General features: G+C 40.4%; 1 protein-coding gene across 1 annotated transcript in view; it reads right to left on the bottom strand.

Annotated features, from left to right (window-relative positions):
• Positions 1–18,274, bottom strand: part of TMEM212 (transmembrane protein 212) — a 44,056-nt gene extending 25,782 nt beyond the window's left edge. Inside the window, exons 1-3 of the mRNA XM_064476928.1 lie at positions 18,116–18,274; positions 10,271–10,330; positions 9,051–9,374 (exon numbers count right to left, since the gene is read on the bottom strand). Of these exons, the coding sequence (XP_064332998.1) occupies positions 9,051–9,374; positions 10,271–10,330; positions 18,116–18,274 (543 nt within the window). The remainder of the gene's footprint in view (positions 1–9,050; positions 9,375–10,270; positions 10,331–18,115) is intronic.
• Positions 18,275–19,479: the final 1,205 nt, after the last annotated feature.

Here is a 19,479-nt window from a genome sequence, read left to right as displayed (position 1 = left end):
ATTTAAAGAAAACATTCATTCATTGCCAATTTAAATTTCAGATTTTAAAATTCTATGACAATGATGACACAATTTCAATTTTTATATCCTAGCATGTAAATCAGAAAAAAAAAACAAGGTTAATCATCAAAAAGAGCTAAAATGTACAGTTATCCATTTTTATTTTAAAAGAACATAGAGGGCAAAAAGTTTAAAGATCAAAATTATTTTACAAATACTTCAAAATAATGGTTACAAGTATAATAAGTTTAAGAGGAACATTGCTTCAAATTTATTGCCCATTCTTTTGACCCTAGGAAGAAAAAAAAAACAATAGTTTATTTCTACAATTTATCAAAGAAAATGGAGTGTCACTTCTGACATTTAATTTAGCCTTTTTTATGTCATAGGAACCCAATGAAGAATGGCTCAAGTAACATCATGGTACCACTTAAGGACTTAAGAGGAATCACCATAGAGAACAAAATTGGTGACACTGGTGGAAGGGGATGGCAGAGAGAAATAAAAAAAGAAATATATGTGTAATAAAATATCTGACATAAGCATGAAACAGTCCGGAAGGACCGTTACTTTTGTGGGCAAGGGCTGTCTAAGGAGTGGGGACTCTCTGTAGACTATCTCCTTCGGTCATTTGCTGTTTGTTTTGTCTGGTTTGGATTGGTTTGGGGTTTTTTGAAAATTATAGAAGGCTAAAGGGCACTTTCTGAAATCTTTGACTTAGAGTCAAGAATTTAAATAGGAGTTTGGGATTAACAGGTTCAAATTTCTATATATAACATAGGTAAACAACAGGGACCTACTTTATAGAACAGGAAATGATATTCAATTTCTTGTAATGAGCCATTATGGAAAACAAACTGAAAAAATATATATGTATGTGTGCATACATATAACTAAATCACTTTGCTATACACCTGAAATTAACATTTTAAATTGACTGCAATAAAAAAATAAGAATTAAAAGAAAAAAAGAAGTGAGGGGAAGATAGCAAACATTTCTTAAGGATCTATCAACTACCATGCTCAGTGTAGGACTCTTAATAGTAAGTATGTTATTTTATTTTGCCATATATGGTGTTATCTCTATTTTGCCAATGAAGAACTTTAGGCTCAGAGAGGTTCAATGTTGATTTGCTCAAGGCTACTCAGAAAGTAGGCGATAGAGGATGCAATTACCCCTCAAACGGTCTGACTTCAGAAGTACTACAGCATATCAGGTTCTCCCTGAGTCATAAATAATGCTGAAAGCAATTCTTCTTCAATAAACCACTGCTCCTTGGTATGGAAGTTCAAATCTACTTTTTCTACATACTCTTTTTCTGGTGATTCTTCTTGGATTCCACAACCATAGTAAATTTTCCCATGACATGTGAACTGTTTCTAAATTTGAACTGTGCCTCCTGTAGGTTTAGGTAAGACTTTAACTGTAGCGAGGAAGACATAAAAATGACAATGAGTACTGAAACCTGCTACCCTGCTCCTCTTTTGACTCTCATACTCCCACATTCCTGCTCATCTTTGTCCCCGTCCGGGAGGAACTCACATGCTCAGAGAGGAGCCGAGTGCACGTGGATGTCATGCGAAGGAGCTTGACTGTATCCTGTGTGAAGGGGAACAGCAGAAGGACTTAAAGCAGAGAATGATAAGCGCAGATTTGAACTTTAGAGAGCTCATTCTTGAGCCTGAGTGGAGGATAATTCTTAAGAAAGACAAGACTGGGAACAGAAGTCTGAGTGAAAGAAGATGGGGGCCAAACCACGGTCATCACGGTTGGTATAGAGAAAGAAGGACACAACAGAGAAATATTTAAGAGGTACAGTTGTCAGGACATGGTGATGGACTCAGGTATGAGGAGTCAAGGGTGACTCCATGTCTCAAGTTTGTTCTGCATGTCATGAGTGTTGGCAACTGAGTTGGAGATTCAGGAAGAAGAGCAGGTTTTGGGGACAAGCAGATGACGAACTCCATTATGAACATCTTGAATTTGATGTGTCTGAGGGACACAGGAGCATGACCGGAAAATAGTCAGATGTAGAGCTCATTAGAGCAGGAGAGGGGACTGGGCAACAGATGTGGATGTGTGAGGCATCAGCTCAAAAGGGGTGAGGTCACCGGTCTTTAAGTGGTGAACAGAGCAAAAGGGCCTTTAAAGGAGACTGAGGAGGAAAAGCCACAGAGAAGGAAGAGAACCAAAGATAATGGTGCATGGAAGTCAAAGGGAGAGCACTTCATGGAGAAAGTGGTCAATAGTTTCAAAGGCTGAAGAGAGGTCAAGGAAGATGTAGATTGAAGAGTCCATTGGGCTTGGCTATCTACAGGTCTTTCATGGCTAATCTTTGCCATGGGAGATTCAGTAGAAGAAGAGACACATTGTTCAATAAATATGACCAAGACTGAAACTGTCTTATAGTCCATGCCCTTCAGCACTAGGTTTATCATAAACTCAAAGGGAGTCATCATTTGTATTTGACATGTGAACAACTTGAGTCATGGAGAGTCCAATGGTAAACTTTAGTACCTCATTGGCTAGAATCCTAGGCAGAAGTCCTCTGATTTCTTCTATCAGGTTCTTACAGTGGCTTTTGATTAATGATGAGATGTGAAACTGAGCATTAACCTTAAGTGACAAGGGTGGGACTCACGCATTAAATCCAATCACTTTGTCTGTCTCTCATGGTCCAGAACTCCTTTGCATCTTCCTGGGCTCCTCCCTTGTTCCACATGCTGTTACTAAGTCCTGTTGATTCTACCTCGCAAATCTCTCTCAAATGTATCACTCTTCTCATGTCCAGCATCACTACCTAACTCAGGTCTTGTTATTCCTTGTTGGGGCTCTTCGTCCTCCTGGCCCAAGTCTCATTTCCCCTCAGTCCCTGTAAGTCAATGGAGGGACAGAATGGGTCTTGCTCATCTTTCTGTGCTTTAGCATGATATCTGGCACATAGTATAGGCTCAATAAATGTCAAGGAGCAAGTGTAAATAATGAGTATTAGATTTAAAGTTTTGGGTTCATAATTCTTGATACACGACAAGAGAAAGTCATTTCTAGTGAACAGAAGATACTCCTCTTCTCAAATAGGTACTGATTACCGTCCAGCACCTAGTAGTTCTATTTCTTTAACTAGCAGCTTTCCTTATCATCCATGATACTAGGTTAGTTATATGGTATAAGAGAATAAAAACATTTAAGAACAATCTTTTTGCAAATAAGCTAGAGTCATAAATTTCTTATTTATTCATTATATAATGCTAAATTTTTAAAAAGACAACCAACAGGATAATTCTGGTTGGTTTGATATGACAAAGTGAATATTTAGCAAAGAAAGGTGCTGTTCTAAACTGGTTAAAGTGATCGGTGGATCTGTGACAACTCTCACATTGCATCGCTTAAGTAATGTTGCTGGTATAGTTCACCTCTGGAGCTAGCATAGTAACGCCATGTGGTGCAGCCTAGCCACACATCAGTGTGGCTCAGGACAGGTGGAGAGCCACTCATTGCTGCTGACAGTCCTCCCTTCTGAATGTCAATCTTCTCAAATGGAAAAAAGTTTTATTTTACAATATCAGACTGAGACAGATCTGGAAAGGTCTTTGGAGGCTGGCTGGACAAACCCTGTGGTCTTAGAGATGAGGAAGCTCAGGCCCACAACTACTGACGTGTGCAGGGTGAACTGCTGCCTTGTCCACAGTCCCCTCTGGTCCCTAAGGTGTCATTCTTCACCCCACCCCCCACCCCATTGTGTTTCACCCTCATTACTTCCTCTGTTTCTCTCCCTCCTTTCATATGGGGAGTGAACTCAGGGATCCAATAATAGCTGTTAAGTAATCTCCTTTTTAATTCATAAAATTTAAAGTATCCAACATTGTTACATTCCTAAATGGTTTTGTACTCACATATTAGCACCATTACAGTCATTCTGAAATATTCACTGAGATAAATTCAGTTTTCTTTGCTGAAAACTGAATTTATATGATTATAGAGAATGGAGGCTTATGATTTCTCATCAAGTTTCTGCCCTTTTATGAAACAAAATTTTTTTCTTTGTTTTAAATCTATTTCTAATTTTGAAAAAATATAACATTGGAGGCAGGGAAGGTATAGCTCAGTGGTAGAGCGCATGCTTAGCATGCACGAGGTCCTGGGTTCAATCCTCAGTACCTCCATTAAATAAATAAATAGATAAATAAATTAAACCTAATTACCTTCCCCCCAAAACAAAAATGACAACGAAAAATTAAAAATAAATAAATAAAATATAAAAATATAACATTTTAAATTTGTTTAGGAGTATTACTTATAATAATAATTTAGATTAAGAGTAAGGAGCAAGGGGAAAAACACCCCCTAGGATATTTTATATTAAAAGATTAAATTGACTGTATGTCAAGGGGAAAATATTTTGAAGCTCACAATAATTTATAAAGTAAAAATCGACAGCAGTTCTCAGTTCTAACTCCTCCCCATCTATTGCTCCCTCCTTGACAAAATATCAAGGTTATTTTAATACATTACAATGAACACTTTAGTCTCATTTTCTCTCTTAGTAAGTTGCTATCATCCTTCACATGGTCCCACTGATTAAATAAAGTGAAAATATCCTGGAAAAATTAGCTTCCATTTCTAAAATATGTTCATTTTTATCTGTGAGAAATATGAGAAAAGTTGTCCACCAGAATCATAACTATGCAAAGTCACCTGGAGTATGTAAAGCTGAAGATACACCACCTTAGAGGAGTGGTCTAGTAGCAGAGAGCTGGACTCCAGGCCCCACGAGACCCAGGAGAGAATCCTGACTCCACGTGACCACCTCAACACCCTCACACGTGAAATGGGGACAGTGAGCCTTAGAGTGTTGCAAGGGGTAAAGCAGGCAAAGCACCTGACAAACAGTAATTGCCCAATAAGTAGCACCTACAATTATTCGCCTATTACCCAGTCTTGTATCACCACTATTATTATTCCAGAGAAAAGTACGAGATAAAAGGAACAGTAATGCCCTGAATTGCCGTTAGTTTTCTAGATTCTGATTTTTCTACTGACCAATTTGAGGAGACCACATAATAAAATTTGTGAGGGAGAAATACAGTGGATTCTTAGTTGCATGGTCCTGCTTGCGTTTTACCTGGATCCACTCAAGAGGATTAATTCCAAGAAGCACCAGAGAAACCTTGCCCAGTATGGGACCTCAGAACTTCAGGATAAGAGTCATGGATGAATTTGTCTCAAAACGCGTTTCTGTTGCTAATGATGCAGGGTATGTCTGTTGGAAGTTTTGAAACCAATATATTCTTGCTAAATTGCCTTTTGTTTGGAGGAAGAGGGTCCTCTGCTGATAAATATTCTGTCCCTATGTTTTGAACTGCATTTAAAGGGTTTACCTACATCTTTTATGGCAAATCTTTCTCAATTCATTGAAAAACATAATAAAACCATTGTATCACATGGTAAGGGGGAAATATTTTCTTTCCCCCTTTCATTAAAAAAAAACAACCCCAAACATAACAATGAATAATGAAAGGAAAACAAACGAAGCCATTCCATTCCATGGAGGAGGGGCAGAGTAGCTGCAGGGGACAGCTGCAGTGCGTCTGGCGTCCCGATTCTTTTTTTTCTCATCACTTTATTACTTACTGGACCAAGAATGTAGACAATTTCAGCTATGGTTGTTTTGCATTTGAGTTTCTCAACTTAATTCTGCATTGTGCTCATCTGCCCCCTGCCCTGAGTCCTAAGCCAACAGAGTCATTTAAGCATGTTGCTTTGAACCACACAAACAGGGGGCTTTTATTCCTTTTCCAGCTCCACCCCTCCCCATGAGACCCTTGAAATTTGGAAGGGCTCACGTCTTAGTCAGCCTGGGCTGCTAGAACACAACCCATAGACTGAATGGCTTAAACAACAGCCATTTCTCACTGATCTGGAGGTCAGAAGTCCTAGACCAAGGTGTCAGAGGATTCAGTGTCTAGTGGGACCCCACTTCCCAGTTTGTAGACGGCCGCCTTCTTGCTGTATACTATCATGATGGAGGGAGAGAAAGTGCGTTCTCTTCATCTTCTTATAAGGGCACTAACCCCATCACGGGGGCTCTACCCTCATGTCCTCATCTAAACCTAATTACCTCCCAACAGCCCCATCTCTTAATACCATCACAGTGGGGGTTAGAGTGCCAATGTAAAATCTGGGGATGACACAAACATTCAGTCCCTAGCACTCACACCATGCTTTTGTGAATGTTTGTCAAAACCCTTCATGCCTCTTTCAAGCACTTCCCACTCTAGTTTCAGCTGAGTACCAGTTAACTGCATGCTTACACACCATCACTGTGTGATCTTTAATGAGATGCTGTCAACTGTGTCCCCCTCCCCCCAATTCATATGTTGAAACCCTAATCCCCACTGTGATGGTATTTGGAAGTAAGTCATTTGGGAGGTAACTACATTAAATGAGGCCATGAGGGTGGGGCCCCCATAACGGGATTAGTGTCCTTATAAGAATAAGAGACAGAGAGATCACTCCTCTCTCCAGGAGCAGGCACAGGAAAGGCCATGTGAGCACACAGTGAGAAGGCAGCCATCTACAAGCCAGAAGGAAAAGCTTCCCCCAAACCAACCATGCTGGCACCTTGGTCTTGGACTTCCAGCCTCTAGAATCATGAGCAATCAATGTGTGTTGGTTAAACCACCCTGTCTATGGCATTTTGTTATAGCAGCTTGAGCTGACTGGGACCCAAGATAACTTCAATTCTACTAAACTGAAAAGGCACAGGGAGGAAGAAATAATGAATGTGGTGATTCCTAAGGGGGTATTTGATTCATTTCCAAAAATGTTTTTGAACTAATGGACTAAAATCCTTGGAAGTGAATATTTTCTGTCATAATATTGACTGTTACATAAGGATTTTGTTTTACAATACAGTACAACTACAATTTCCTCCAAATTTCCCTTCAAGCCATCACTTTTTTCTTTTTCACAAATTTTCACAGCTCTTGAGTTTCCTACTATGTACTACATTTACACAAGAGAATTTCAATTTTAAAGCAGACACATAAGAGGACAGCTTTTAAAAGCATTTTCAGTGTTTCGTTTCTACGAGAAAGATGTGATCAGCAGCATAATTTGCACTAGTTATTACAGCTTTAAATAATATTTTCAAAATATTACTTAACCCTTTCAGCATGTAGGGAATCTAACAACATAACTACATGGAGGTTCATTAGACACAAAATCACTATGTAGAATTCGGTGTCTCAACAAACGATTTACTGTTTCTTCTAAGAAAGCTGTGTGTTTTCTAGAATTTTGATAAACAATGCATTTATTTCACTGCTGGAGATTGTACCTACAGTAGCTGAGATTTCTGCGTAGTAACAAAGTTTGTTCAGGCTGCACATGCTCCTTTAGGGCTCAGGGCAGCAGTAGTGTATTTATTAATACAGAACATCATGTTCCATTATGTCAGCCACTCATCCTCGCTAATGAGACATGATCAGCCACCACTATGGACTAAGTGGTGTCAGGTCATCCAAAAATGCTTACCAATGACATGCTTATTAAATTTATCTAGAACTTTCACCATACTAGTGCTGCATTTTATGCAGATGGGAAAACTGAGATTCTGTCCAGAAGTGACACTAAGTGAATCTTGAGCTAGGAAGGGAGTTTTCATCAGAATCTCCTGGGGCATGTGTTAAAAATGTATGTTCCCTGCCTCCAACCCGAGTTTCTGACACAGTGGGAATGGACCTGGAAAGGATCCAGAAATCTGGTTTCACAAGGACCCTGGGTGATTCCAATGTCTTTGATCCACTTTGGGGAACATCTTGTGGGTCCTACACCTAGCTTAGAAACCATACACCAAAAAAGTGTTCTGAGCAAGTTGCGTAGAGTCCAAACCCTGAAGTCAGAGAACTTGTCTCTGCTTTCTAATTAATTTTCTCTCTCTCAGGCACTTTAGGTGGCCTCACTGTTGGGTTTCCATGGGGCTGGCTTACCAAGCTCTGCATATATTTTTTTTTTTTCATTCTTTTCTCCCTATCGTCCACGCTACATTAAACCTCAAAGTTACGGGGGCCATACTTAAGGTGACAGTGATTAGCACTTGTGCTGAGAGGTCATGAATGTCAACACGAGTGTGTGGTTCTCCTATGTTCTTTTTAACAAACAGTTCTAGAAAGTTAGGATGTTTGCCAAGAGGGAGAAATCTCAAATACTAAACTTCATGTCCTGGCAGTACAGTGGGGAGGAGGTGATTTTGGTCTGCTTGCCTCGGCGGGCTCCTTGTAAAATCAGCTCTGTTGCTAAGAATGTACAGGATTTCCTTTGCAGATTTATGTAGAAGTTGAAGAGTACAAGGCTGACCACAAAAGGCATTGAGAGTGCCAACTTCTTGTCTTCTAGCTTTACTGGTTGGTGTTGATAGGATGAAACTGGGGGAAAATTGGCTACTATAACCCAAACTCACCCTAATATAATCCTAACTTGAATCATAAAGTCAGTATAAGAGTTTGCAGTGGGAAATATCTCTTTTCAGAGGGAGGCTGGCTGTTCAGCCTTCAAAGGAGGGACCCAGTATTGACCACAGGAATTTGGAATCAGAAATCATTTGAGCTATTCTCCCCGGGACCTTGCTCTAATCCGCCTGGAGGCCAGAGCCTTACATCTTAATGGTCTAACAGAGGATGAGAGGATACAAGGTGGGTGAGGAGAGAGCCCATGATAAATATGGCCCGATTAAGAGAAATAGCTCTGGGTTCTGAATCTGACCCTACTGCTCATTAGCTGTGTGACCTTGGGCAACTTACATAAACTCATTAGCCTCCATTTACTATCTGAAAAAGGGGAAGTCTACTGACACATGGTGAATATTCAGTTCATATTTCTATTATTATCATATCATTAATAGTATTATTTTCCTCTTGGAAAAAGTTGGAAAGCTAAATCTGAGGTTGGCGTTCATCAGTCTCTTGGCTGGGGTAGAAGTAGAAGAATTTTGGTTTTACAAGGTACAGTGGATGGAACAAGGACTGGCTCCCCCTCTCTGGAAACTTACATTTATGTGCCCATCTCGGATCAGTCTTGCAGAAAGTGTGATGAACGATGTCAAGGACACACATAGCATGGTAAAACTCAGGCACAGGTCGAAGGCTTGCAGCGTCAGGTGGTACTCTTCATAGTGAGGTGGGTCTACACAAACTGACGGGAACCTTGTATACGGAAAGGGAAAGGCAACTGCATAACCCAGGTAATTGGTCCCTGCAATTCCGGAAAAAGAGTAGAAGCAATACGGGCCAAGGAGAGCGGATTCCAAGGCTACTGCAAAATGGAGTGGACATCCCATAATGCTCAGAATCACAAAGGTGAAACCAGCTTCCCACTGAAAGTAAAGCAGAAACAAATCATTACTTTGGGAGCTAGCTTTTTCAGAAGATCCTTAGCAATATGAGGAAAGAGAGAGACGCTGGGTATTCATCTTTCCTACTAGGAGATGAAGGAGAGATGGCTTACAGACTTCTCTTTAGGTCCTTTGGTCCTCCTCTTGAACCTTCACTATGGAGAATAACTTATCAGCCAACTGGGGTGGGAAAAACAAAGATGAGTAAACCGAATTCCTGCCTTACCCTAGGACCTTATTATTCAGGGTGTGGTCCAGGGTCCCAGAGGAGTCACATCCCCTGGGAGCTTGTTAGAAACGTAGAATCTCAGGCCTCAGCCAGACATACTGAATCAAAATCTGCATTTTAACAAGGTTCCCCAAGTGATTCACACATATATTAAAGTCTGAGAAGCACTGCTGTGGCCACAGGAAGATCTGTAATCAGACCATGGTAGTCTTTCTGTCCCATGGGGTTGCTTGGCTCTATACTGTTGAAATGCAAGATACTATAGAATTTTCATCCTTTTTTTTGGGAGGCGGTACCAGAGAGATTGGAAGGAGATCCCAGATTGAGAAATTGAGGCTCAAAAATGCATTGTTAAAAATAGAGGAGCCTATAGACTCATTTCTTCAAAATGAAATTCAGGAACACTAACTCTGGCTCTGTCCTCGCCAGACTACAATACTTGAATACAATAATCACAGGAACTTGTAGAAAATGTTTGGAGCAGGTATCAGATAAAAATTATCCACTTAAAATATAGTTTATTACTGACATCCTTCTTGTAAAGATCGATTAGAATTCAATTCTAATTGGAAACCACATTCTCTGTGTTCCAGTAGAGCTCTAACCTTCAAACTCCCTCCATCATTCTACTCGATGTCTAGAAGTTTACCAGGTATCTCTGGATCCACTGTCTGTGAGACAGCAGCAGGAGGACACCGGTCGTGATGGCCTGTGAAAGGAAAGTGGGAAAACAACAGCTATGACAGAAGGCGCCTCTGGAAGGAGTCCAATCTGTCTCACAGTTTGACAACTTTATCATGAACTAGAAGGAATAGCATGTGGCTAAATGGATTTACAGCTCTGAGGGTCACCTCATCCGTGATGACAATGAGGAAAAGAGGCCATCAGTGTCACAGAGACATGATTCATACAAGCTCCTTTTTGGATTTCCTGCGTTGCCTTTGCCATCACAGTTATGGCCTTTACCACTGTAAGATGTGACTGCAGTCAAAGTGGGGCTTGATAACCCTTGCCAGGTGTCTTGTTTTGATGAGCCGTCTAGTGTTCCTCGTTCTCACAGATCTCTAAAACTATAAATGGGAAGAACTGGAATGGAAACGCGTCACAGATCCCGGAAAACCCTCCCAGCATCTTTTACAGTTTGCTTTCTTTTGAGATTCTGCAGCCTCAGCCTGCTGGTGGGTTGCAAATCTGTGATCCCTGTTACTCAGGGAATAAAGATCATTATTAGGATGAATGCAGGATGGGACATTTATTGTACTGGGGCAGTCGCGTTCAGCTTTTCAAAAAAAAAAAAAAGAGTTCTTTATAGTCTTGGTGGAAGAAAAAGGCCCCAAGTGCAGATTGAAATAGTTCAACAAAGGAGGGAATGGTGTCAGCAGAACTGAGCAATGGATAGTGAAAAAAAATTTCTGGGCACATCTTCGATTCGGCACCGGGTCTGATGGAGACCTTTGTGGTGACTGAGTCTGGAAATTGCTTACTCCCAACCTATAAATCATTTGTTCCTGGTCAAGGAATGTTTTGAGGTTGAGAGAGAAAACCAGGAAGAGATGTGCCTGAAATAAGATATAGGATGAGGACAGGACTAAAAATAGTTACAAGTTAGGTTTTTGACAGAGACATAAGCATGACTGTATGTATAATATCAACAAATTTAAGGGGGAAAAGTCAGAGCTTTTACCAATCTGGTTTTGTGGGTTGCTGCTTTTTGTAGCTCCGGCTCTGGCAGATGTATTGTTTTGAGACCTAGCTTTTCATTTTCCTGGCATATTCTATTTTGAATATTGGATTTAGAGAATTTGAGAGCAAGGGAGAAAAAGCACACACACATCCACTCACACAAAACTTCTCATGGAGCTAAGCTTGAAATTCCAGGCTTGGCATCGCCATACCATAAAACTCCCGTGGACAAAAACGGAACCATCTGTAGTCAAGAGGCTGGCTTGATTCTGCAAGAGGAAAGTTTCCAAGGGACCCTATGGAAGTTGAGCCAGCATAAATAGTCCAACAAAACAGGAGAATTATTAAGATCAACTGTAGTGCTGATGGTAAGCCTGGGGCCAGTCTCTGCTTAAGGCAAAGCACTTGATGGACATGTCACTCCTCTGTGAGAGAGAAACACTAAGACAAATGAGACAAAAAGCAAAGGAGACGCCACTGCTGGTTTAAGTCCAAGTAGATAGACGACATTATCAGATACGGAGATTCTAGGTTGCCTTCACTGCTTTGGCACAAACTGTTTCTTTCCTTTTGAAAGTTGAAAAATCCTGCAGAATTGCAGTTGCCTGTTATTTCTGTTGTAACTGCCAGCTTGAATTTTGCTTTGTTTACCCAAAACTTTGAAAAAGATCTTTCATGGGGTAGGCTGGCGTATGAATGCTGTTCAGTAACTTGTTAAATCCACCCCGAGACCAGCACACCCGTCTTTACTGGTGCTCAGCTGGCTGTGGGAGATGGAGTGTGGGTGTTCCCCCAAGAGTCACAGGATTTTCCTTTTCTTTCATTTTTTAAAAAAATTATTTTTAGATAGAGAAGGGGAAAAGAATTAAAAAAAAAAAAAAGGAAGAGATTTGAGGGTAGGGAAGAGAAGTCAAGTGGGAAAAGGAAATGCGGGAGTGTCTGAGAGCTGAGAAGTTGGGCAGCGTAGGGCGGTCAGATTGTGAGGAAGGACGGAGGGGAGGCCGTGCTCGGGGAGGGTGTGCGTGCAGAGGGGAGGCCCAGCCCCGCACCCCCCAGCCCCCACCCCCGCCCTCCCCAGCTCTCCTTGACAGTCTACTGACTTGCTCTGTGGGCAGTTCCAAGGACGTTACTTGGGTTTTGCAAAAGTTGCTGCTAACATTCTCCGCGATAATTGTGAACCCTCCCACTAAATTTTTAAATTGCCCCAGTAAAGGACGCCGTTCCCAGAAGCAAATGAATTGAAGGAAGCAGAGAGCAGTCACAACAGAAATAGGAACCTTCAGAGGAATTATTATAATATGGGTGAATTTGTTCACTTAACAGACATCTTTTTGGGTCTACTGAGAACAAGGGATGTGTTAGGCACTGTGCGGAGGGAGTAATGTAACAGCATCTAACACTAACCGAGCACTTCCTCTGTGCCAGGCACTGTACCAGACACTCCATGGGTTAAGTCACTTCATCCTCATAATGAATAGCCCTAGACTGCAAATCTGCTTATTTTTCAAATGAGGCACAGAAAGGCTGAATATGACGAGCAAGCTCACCCAGCAACAACTACACAAATACTGGCTCCAACTCTCAATGGAATTTACAGTTCAGATGTGAAAGGAATGTCATAGAAGAACGTCCATAACCTTAGGCAAGCGCGAGTGCTTTCTGTGTGAGAAGAACGCAGTGACAAGATATCACTTCCAGAGGGAACCATCGCTGATGAAGGCATGGAGGGCTCGGAGCAGATTGGAAGGATGGATGTGATTTCACTGGGAGACGGCAGAGGGAAGGGTGGTCCAGGCAGCCGGAGCAGCAAGGGCGCGGGGCACTGTGGCCGTCGTGCTTGGGGAACAGTGACAGAGGAGCCCAGAGGGTGCGAGAGGGTCGGTGCTGGGCAGGGAGGGGCAGGACAAGAGGCCGGGATGAGGAGGGCCTCAGAATCCAGGCTCACATATCTGAACTTTGGACGATGAAGCAACACTGAAGGTTTCTGAAGGAGGGGCCAGACTGACGCAGCTGAGGTTTAGAAAGATGGGTTTGTTGTTGCATGCACGCTGGACTGGAATGGAGTGAGGCCTAGAGGGCTCTGTAGGACCTTGGTCTTCAAGATTTTTTTTTTCAAACCCCTACCCACAGTAAGAAACATATTTTGCATCATGACCAAGTTGGAAATATTTTTATATCTAACCAAAATAATAATAACCTTATTATGTATGATACACTCTAATATTCTCTATTCATGGTTTAAATGCTGCGGCTAACTACCCAATAGATTGATTTTATAACCCACCAAGGCATAGAGTCCCACAGTTTGGCTATCAGAGTTATTGAAGTGTAAAACCTGGGTGGGGGTGGGGTGGGAAGTGGGATGGAGTTGGGGGAGGGGGCTGCACAGTGAAAAAGAAGAAGAAGGAAGGCATAGGGATATACTTTGTAGGAAAAACAAAAGTTACTTGGCAACTCATTGGATGTGATGGGGTGGGAGTGGGGCTGAGGTGGGCTGGTTTAGGGAATTGCTGCCTTAAGCACAGTCCTAAGGATCAGGAGCATCTCTTCCCTTGGAAACTTGTCAGACATGCAGAATCTCAGCCTCACCCTAGACTCACTGAATCAGAGCCTGCGTTTTAACACAATCCCCATATGATTTATACACACATGTCAATTTGAGAAACACTAGTTTAGAGGAAAGGATTGAGTCAAAATTCATTCCAGGGTTTGAAATTGGGTTCAAAGAGTGGGAAGTCAGGAGAAGAAATAATTGCTTTTGGTGGTTAGATGATTACATCTTTGGACAAGTTCAGTTTCGAAGCTTAGGATATCTGAGTGGAAAATTGACCATCAGTTTGCTGGAAATCACAGGACTGTTGAAGTTATAAGAGACTTGAGCAACAGTGCAACCAAGTCCCTTCTCTAGTGGATGAAGAAACTGGAGCTTGCATGGGTAAGTCTGGCTTGACCTTTCTCCACAATTCTTGTCTCCCAGAAGGATTCTGGGTGCAGCACTGCTGCTCACCATTGGCCGAGTCACTGGACCCTCCAGGCTTTAGGTCCTGGATTTAAACTCACTGTACTGCAGTCTCTACATCAGAGCTTGATTTACAGGCCGGGTTTTCCAGGATTAAAGTAGAGCTAAGTCCTTAAGGCACTATGATCTCCTTGCTGCATACTTTGTAGCAGCTGATGCCTTTAAATAACCTGGTTCAGAAATCCTAGGAAAACTCTTTATCATGTGGCTGTCAGAACAGAGCTAAGAGAGTCTGAGGACCAGTATTTGTGAAGAATTTAGAAAGCCTTGGACGAAAGTCACCGAAAAAATACCAAGTATGCATCACTTTTAAAAATCTATCTCTTCCAATCTCAAAAGAGATACAGAGTCATTTTCAAAAGAAAGTATTGTTGAAATGTACAAATTATCTTTCCACCAGAGGAAGATACACTTTGCAGGCAGGTTGAAAAAGAAGGTTGTAGGATGAGTCAGAGACATTTTGAAGTTAACCCTGATCAGTCAGAGCTGTGGTTCACTAGCAAACTTATCACTAGGAGAAGAAAAAAATCACATTGTTCCAAATTTAGACATTATTGAAAGAGTGAGCGTTCTTATTGCTTTCCTTCTCATGAGGATTTTTTCCTGCTTTAGTGTAAATACCAGCTTGACCTTTAGTCTTTGCAACCTAATCAGAGTTCTACTGTATTAGGAATTGTGTGCTATCAGAATAGTGAGCATAGGATTCACCACTCATTCAACAACATTTATCAAGCAGTATTTATTGAATACCTTATACGTTACTTACTCACTTTGTTTCAAGTGATGAAGATATAGCACTGAACAAGATAGAAAAAAATCCTGCCTTTGTACATTCTACATTTGGAGGGAAGGGGACAAACAAACAATAAGTAAGTCAACTGTATTGTATATATTTCCATAAAAAAGAATAAAATAATGCCATTTGCAGCAACATGGATGGACCTGGAGATTGTCATTCTAAGTGAAGTAAGCCAGAAATAGAAAGAAAAATACTGTATGATATCATTCATATGTGGAATCTTAAGAAGAAAAAGACACAAATAAACTCACTTACAAAACAGAAACAGACTCACAGACATAGAAAACAAACATGATTACCAGTGGGGAAGGGGGTGGGAAGGGATAAATTGAGAGTTCAGGTTTTGCAGATACTAACTACTATATATAAAATAGATAAACAACGAGTTTCTTCCATATAGCACAGGGAACTATATTCAATAACTTTCAGTAACCTATAATGAAAAAGAGTATGAAAACAAATATATGTATGTATACGTATGACTGAAACATTATGCTGTACACCAGAAAATGACACAACATTGTAAACTGACTATACTACAATAAAAAATAAAAACAAAACAAAAATATTGGATATTAGATGGTATTAAGGGCTGGGGGGAAAATAGAACAGAGTATGGGAGATTGAGAATGCCAGTTGAGGGGAAGGTTTGCAGTTTTAAATAGGGTAATGATGGAAGGCATCAGTGAGAAAGTGACATTTGTTTCAAGAATTGTAGGAAGTTAGGAAACAAGCTGTGTGGGGGAAGAGGCTTCAGGCAGAGAACTGGCAGTGCAAAGGCCCTGAGGCAGAAACACACCTTGGCATGTTTGAAAACAACAAGGAAAGAAATGAGCTAAGAGAAGAGTGGCAGGAGAGGAGGTCTAGGAAGTAAAAGGATGAGGAACTCAGAAGGTCACCAGGGAATGGAATGGGAGAGTGAGGCAGGTGGCAAGGGATTAAGAACAAAGGGTTTGGACAGAGAGTAGGGCATAAATGAAAGACATGGTATTAACTAGCATTTGTGTAGGGCTTTAAAACTGGCAGAGCTCTTTATTACACAGTCTTTGCTCGAATTGTGCTCATTCTCTATGAGTACCTTAGGGTTAGACAGTTTCACATGCTCTCTTTACCTGTGAAATTCCCCTTTCTACAGGTAAAGGCAATGAGGAACTGGCTGCGTAAGGGCCCTGAAATCTTGACCACCTACCAAGAATGTCAAAGGGGAATGGCACCTCCCCAAACCCTAACTCTCTGACTCTACTTCCTCTTGCTGTCACCCTCAAAATAAAAAAGCCACCAATATCTCTGGGCTAGAGATATTATCATACCATTTCTCTGGGCCCGATTGGTCATACAGATGTTTGATGTAGAACAAGTATATATTCAATAATTTGTGAATTTAATCAAATCAGTAATATCTGTTGACCATATTTATGACAGATTCTGTAGGGATAGGCAAAGAATTATAAGAAAGGGACACACAGTTGGGCAGTAATCATTGTTTTGTTAGACTTTGGGCCAGTTGTAAAGTCTGAATTTTGAAAAATAAAATATCAGAATTCACTTCACACAGAAGGTTGTCTTGTTTTGTGAAACTTTTGTTATATTGATCTATATATATATCTATAGCTCTGTCTATATATCAGTATCTATCTACTTACCCTGAGAGAAATACATAGATGTATTTATGTAGGTTCCAGGTCCTGATATAAAATGTTTTTCTTATCCTGGGTCACTAACAAAAGTTTGGAAGTTGCTGGTATAAATGTAGTTGCCATTTCTACATTCTAGTAGATGCTTAATAAACATTTCTTTGAATGACTGTATGGTTTGGGGTAGGTGTTAGGGAAAAGAGTGGAGGTTCAAGACTTGGGTGGTGGTTGTAATAGAATGTATTAAATAAAGAAAAGAATAATACCATCGGATGGTTTCCTTATTCAGTTCCACGCTCTCAAAGGACCATCCCCTTCCCCTCAGATGTTCACCATCATTAAACCCCACTAGACCGAGTTCCTTTAATATTGAGAACTTGATCTATTCTCCCTGCAGCTCAAGCATGTAGGAGGCAATCAATACATATATATTGAATAAATAGACTACAGTATTTCCTAGGGTTTTGCTTTTAGATGATATCCCAGTTCAAGTTCAATTTTTTTAAAAGACTTAAAATATTGTCCCTCCTGGGAGTAGCTACATTTTAATAGAAAACTCCCTAAGATCAAAAAGCTTCAAATTTGAACTGTCTAGTCTCCAGTAATGAATGTCAGATATCCTGAGAAACAATGAGAGAAGGATTTGTTGGGTCTTTAAGCCTCTGTAATGCCTCTTCAATCAAGCCACCTCCTCCTGAGGTGAGGGGTGTCCCTTTCTTTGACCCAGGGAGCTAGATACCAGTGCTGTCATCCTTCAATCATGTGATCATGCACACTTTCCTAGTGAGGCCTGAAGTTAGTAAAGTCCATCACCCACCTTCTTCAATTATTTTCAGTTCAAACAGTTGTGTGCAAAGAAAAAGATGGGAGAACTCAGATTTTGGTCTTGCAAACCTTTGGGTCATGTAAACACACCTCATTGTTTCTAATAAAAGCATTAGTCTGAAAATTATTTTAATTTGTTCTTCATTTAAAAATTCTTTTTCATGGGTTATACTTTTCTCAATTCAAATTTCAAAAGAGAAATTCCAATTTCTCAGAATATTAAGGTTAAGAAGATTAAAATAAAAGAACGTTTTAAGAATGTCTTGAACAGCATTTCATTATAGTATGCATAATACAGTTTAGTATAATATAGTATAGTATAGATGATTGAATGATATTAAGAAAATCCTATATTTAAAAGATAACTAAACTAATAGAAATCAGTGTTGTAAGGTAAAATCTGATTTTCTTTAGAATTTTGATGTCTTCGTATTGTTGAAAAACTTAAAAAGGATATGTTCTTCTGTTTCCTCTTCCCCTCCCGCCTCGACTTTCCTCTATTTTCTCAACATATGTAATAAAAAATTTTCCTACCAAAGCTCCATTCCAGATGGGACAAGCAATCCAGACACTCCATCCTGTGAACCAAGGCTTGTAGGAAAAGACTGGGAAGAAAGCAATAACTCCAGAGACTACACTGAGAGCCCCCAGAGTCACGAGAATCCGGCCAGCAGCCTGATATAAGCCCTGCATTTTCCTCGGTGACTTGGGTCCTATGTCTCAAAGATGTTTTGTTACCAAAACATGAGAGTATGTCAGGCCTCAATAAACAGAAGTTTCTTAGAGACAGTAGCCATGACACATGCGGACTGTTGATCTACTTGGAAGCAAGATTGTATTTGCTTTTGTGAAATCATGATCAAATGTAGTGAAATAATTTGACACAATAAATTCTAATACTAGTTTATTTCAGAGAGAGAGAGAGAAGTTGTTTCTTGTTATGGGCTCCCACCTCCATTCCCTCCATTCTGCTCTGTCCTGGGGAGTGACCACTTCCTGGCTTAATCAGATTCAAAGGCTTGCTGACTGAGCTAATTGTTTCTCAACTCAACCTGTCTGGTGGTTCCAGCATAAAGCCAACATCCTTTGTGCACAATAGATCCACATTCCCAGCACAATTTCCCACAAAACAAAGTAAATTTCCTTCAAAGTTCAATTCTAATATAATTATTTTGGATTTTTTATTTAGGATTATGCATAAGCTTCATTATGAATTTCTGCATTGTTTTCACTGAACCAGCTTCACCTTAATTATTTCATTATTAATTCAATTATCAAGTAAAGTGCAAAGGTGGAAATGCATGCAGTGGTAAAATAAACTTCGAGGAGTAATTCATTAATTGAATAAAATACTGATCTCCATTCTTGAATCGTAATTTAGATTTTAGATGGCAGGCTTATGTACATTGGAGCAATAGCAGAAGTTCATCTCTTAATTTCTCATGCATTTGAGAAAGTGGTGTGTATTTGCTGTGACTCAGAGGGCATGTTTGACTGTCTCTTCCAAGACAAACATCTGGAAAACACAGACCACTTTCTGAAGCTATCTGATTAAATTTCCTATACAATCTTCATGCCTTTTTTCTTTTTCTTTAAATAAAATAAAGAAAAATAATTTTATGGATGGACATGCGGTGGTTTAGAATATGGATTGTGGAGTCGGACAGAGCTGGGGTCCTGTTCTGGTCTCACTACCTACCAGGTATGTGTCCTTGGGTAAGGGCAAGTTACTTAGCTTTTCTAGGGCTGTTCTTCATGTGGAAAATGGGAATACAATTAATGTTTGTCTCACCAGGTGGTGGTTGTGAGGATTAAATGAGCCAGTCCACGTAAAATGCTCAGCACTGGGCATGCGATAGCAGAGACGCTTGGGAAGCTACCTGCTATCTCGTCAGGCC

The sequence above is a fragment of the Camelus dromedarius genome, chromosome 2, assembly GCF_036321535.1.
Source record: "Camelus dromedarius isolate mCamDro1 chromosome 2, mCamDro1.pat, whole genome shotgun sequence".
NCBI lineage: Eukaryota > Metazoa > Chordata > Mammalia > Artiodactyla > Camelidae > Camelus > Camelus dromedarius.
Note: the sequence above shows the minus strand (reverse complement) of the source record. Positions and strands in the feature narration are given on the sequence as shown.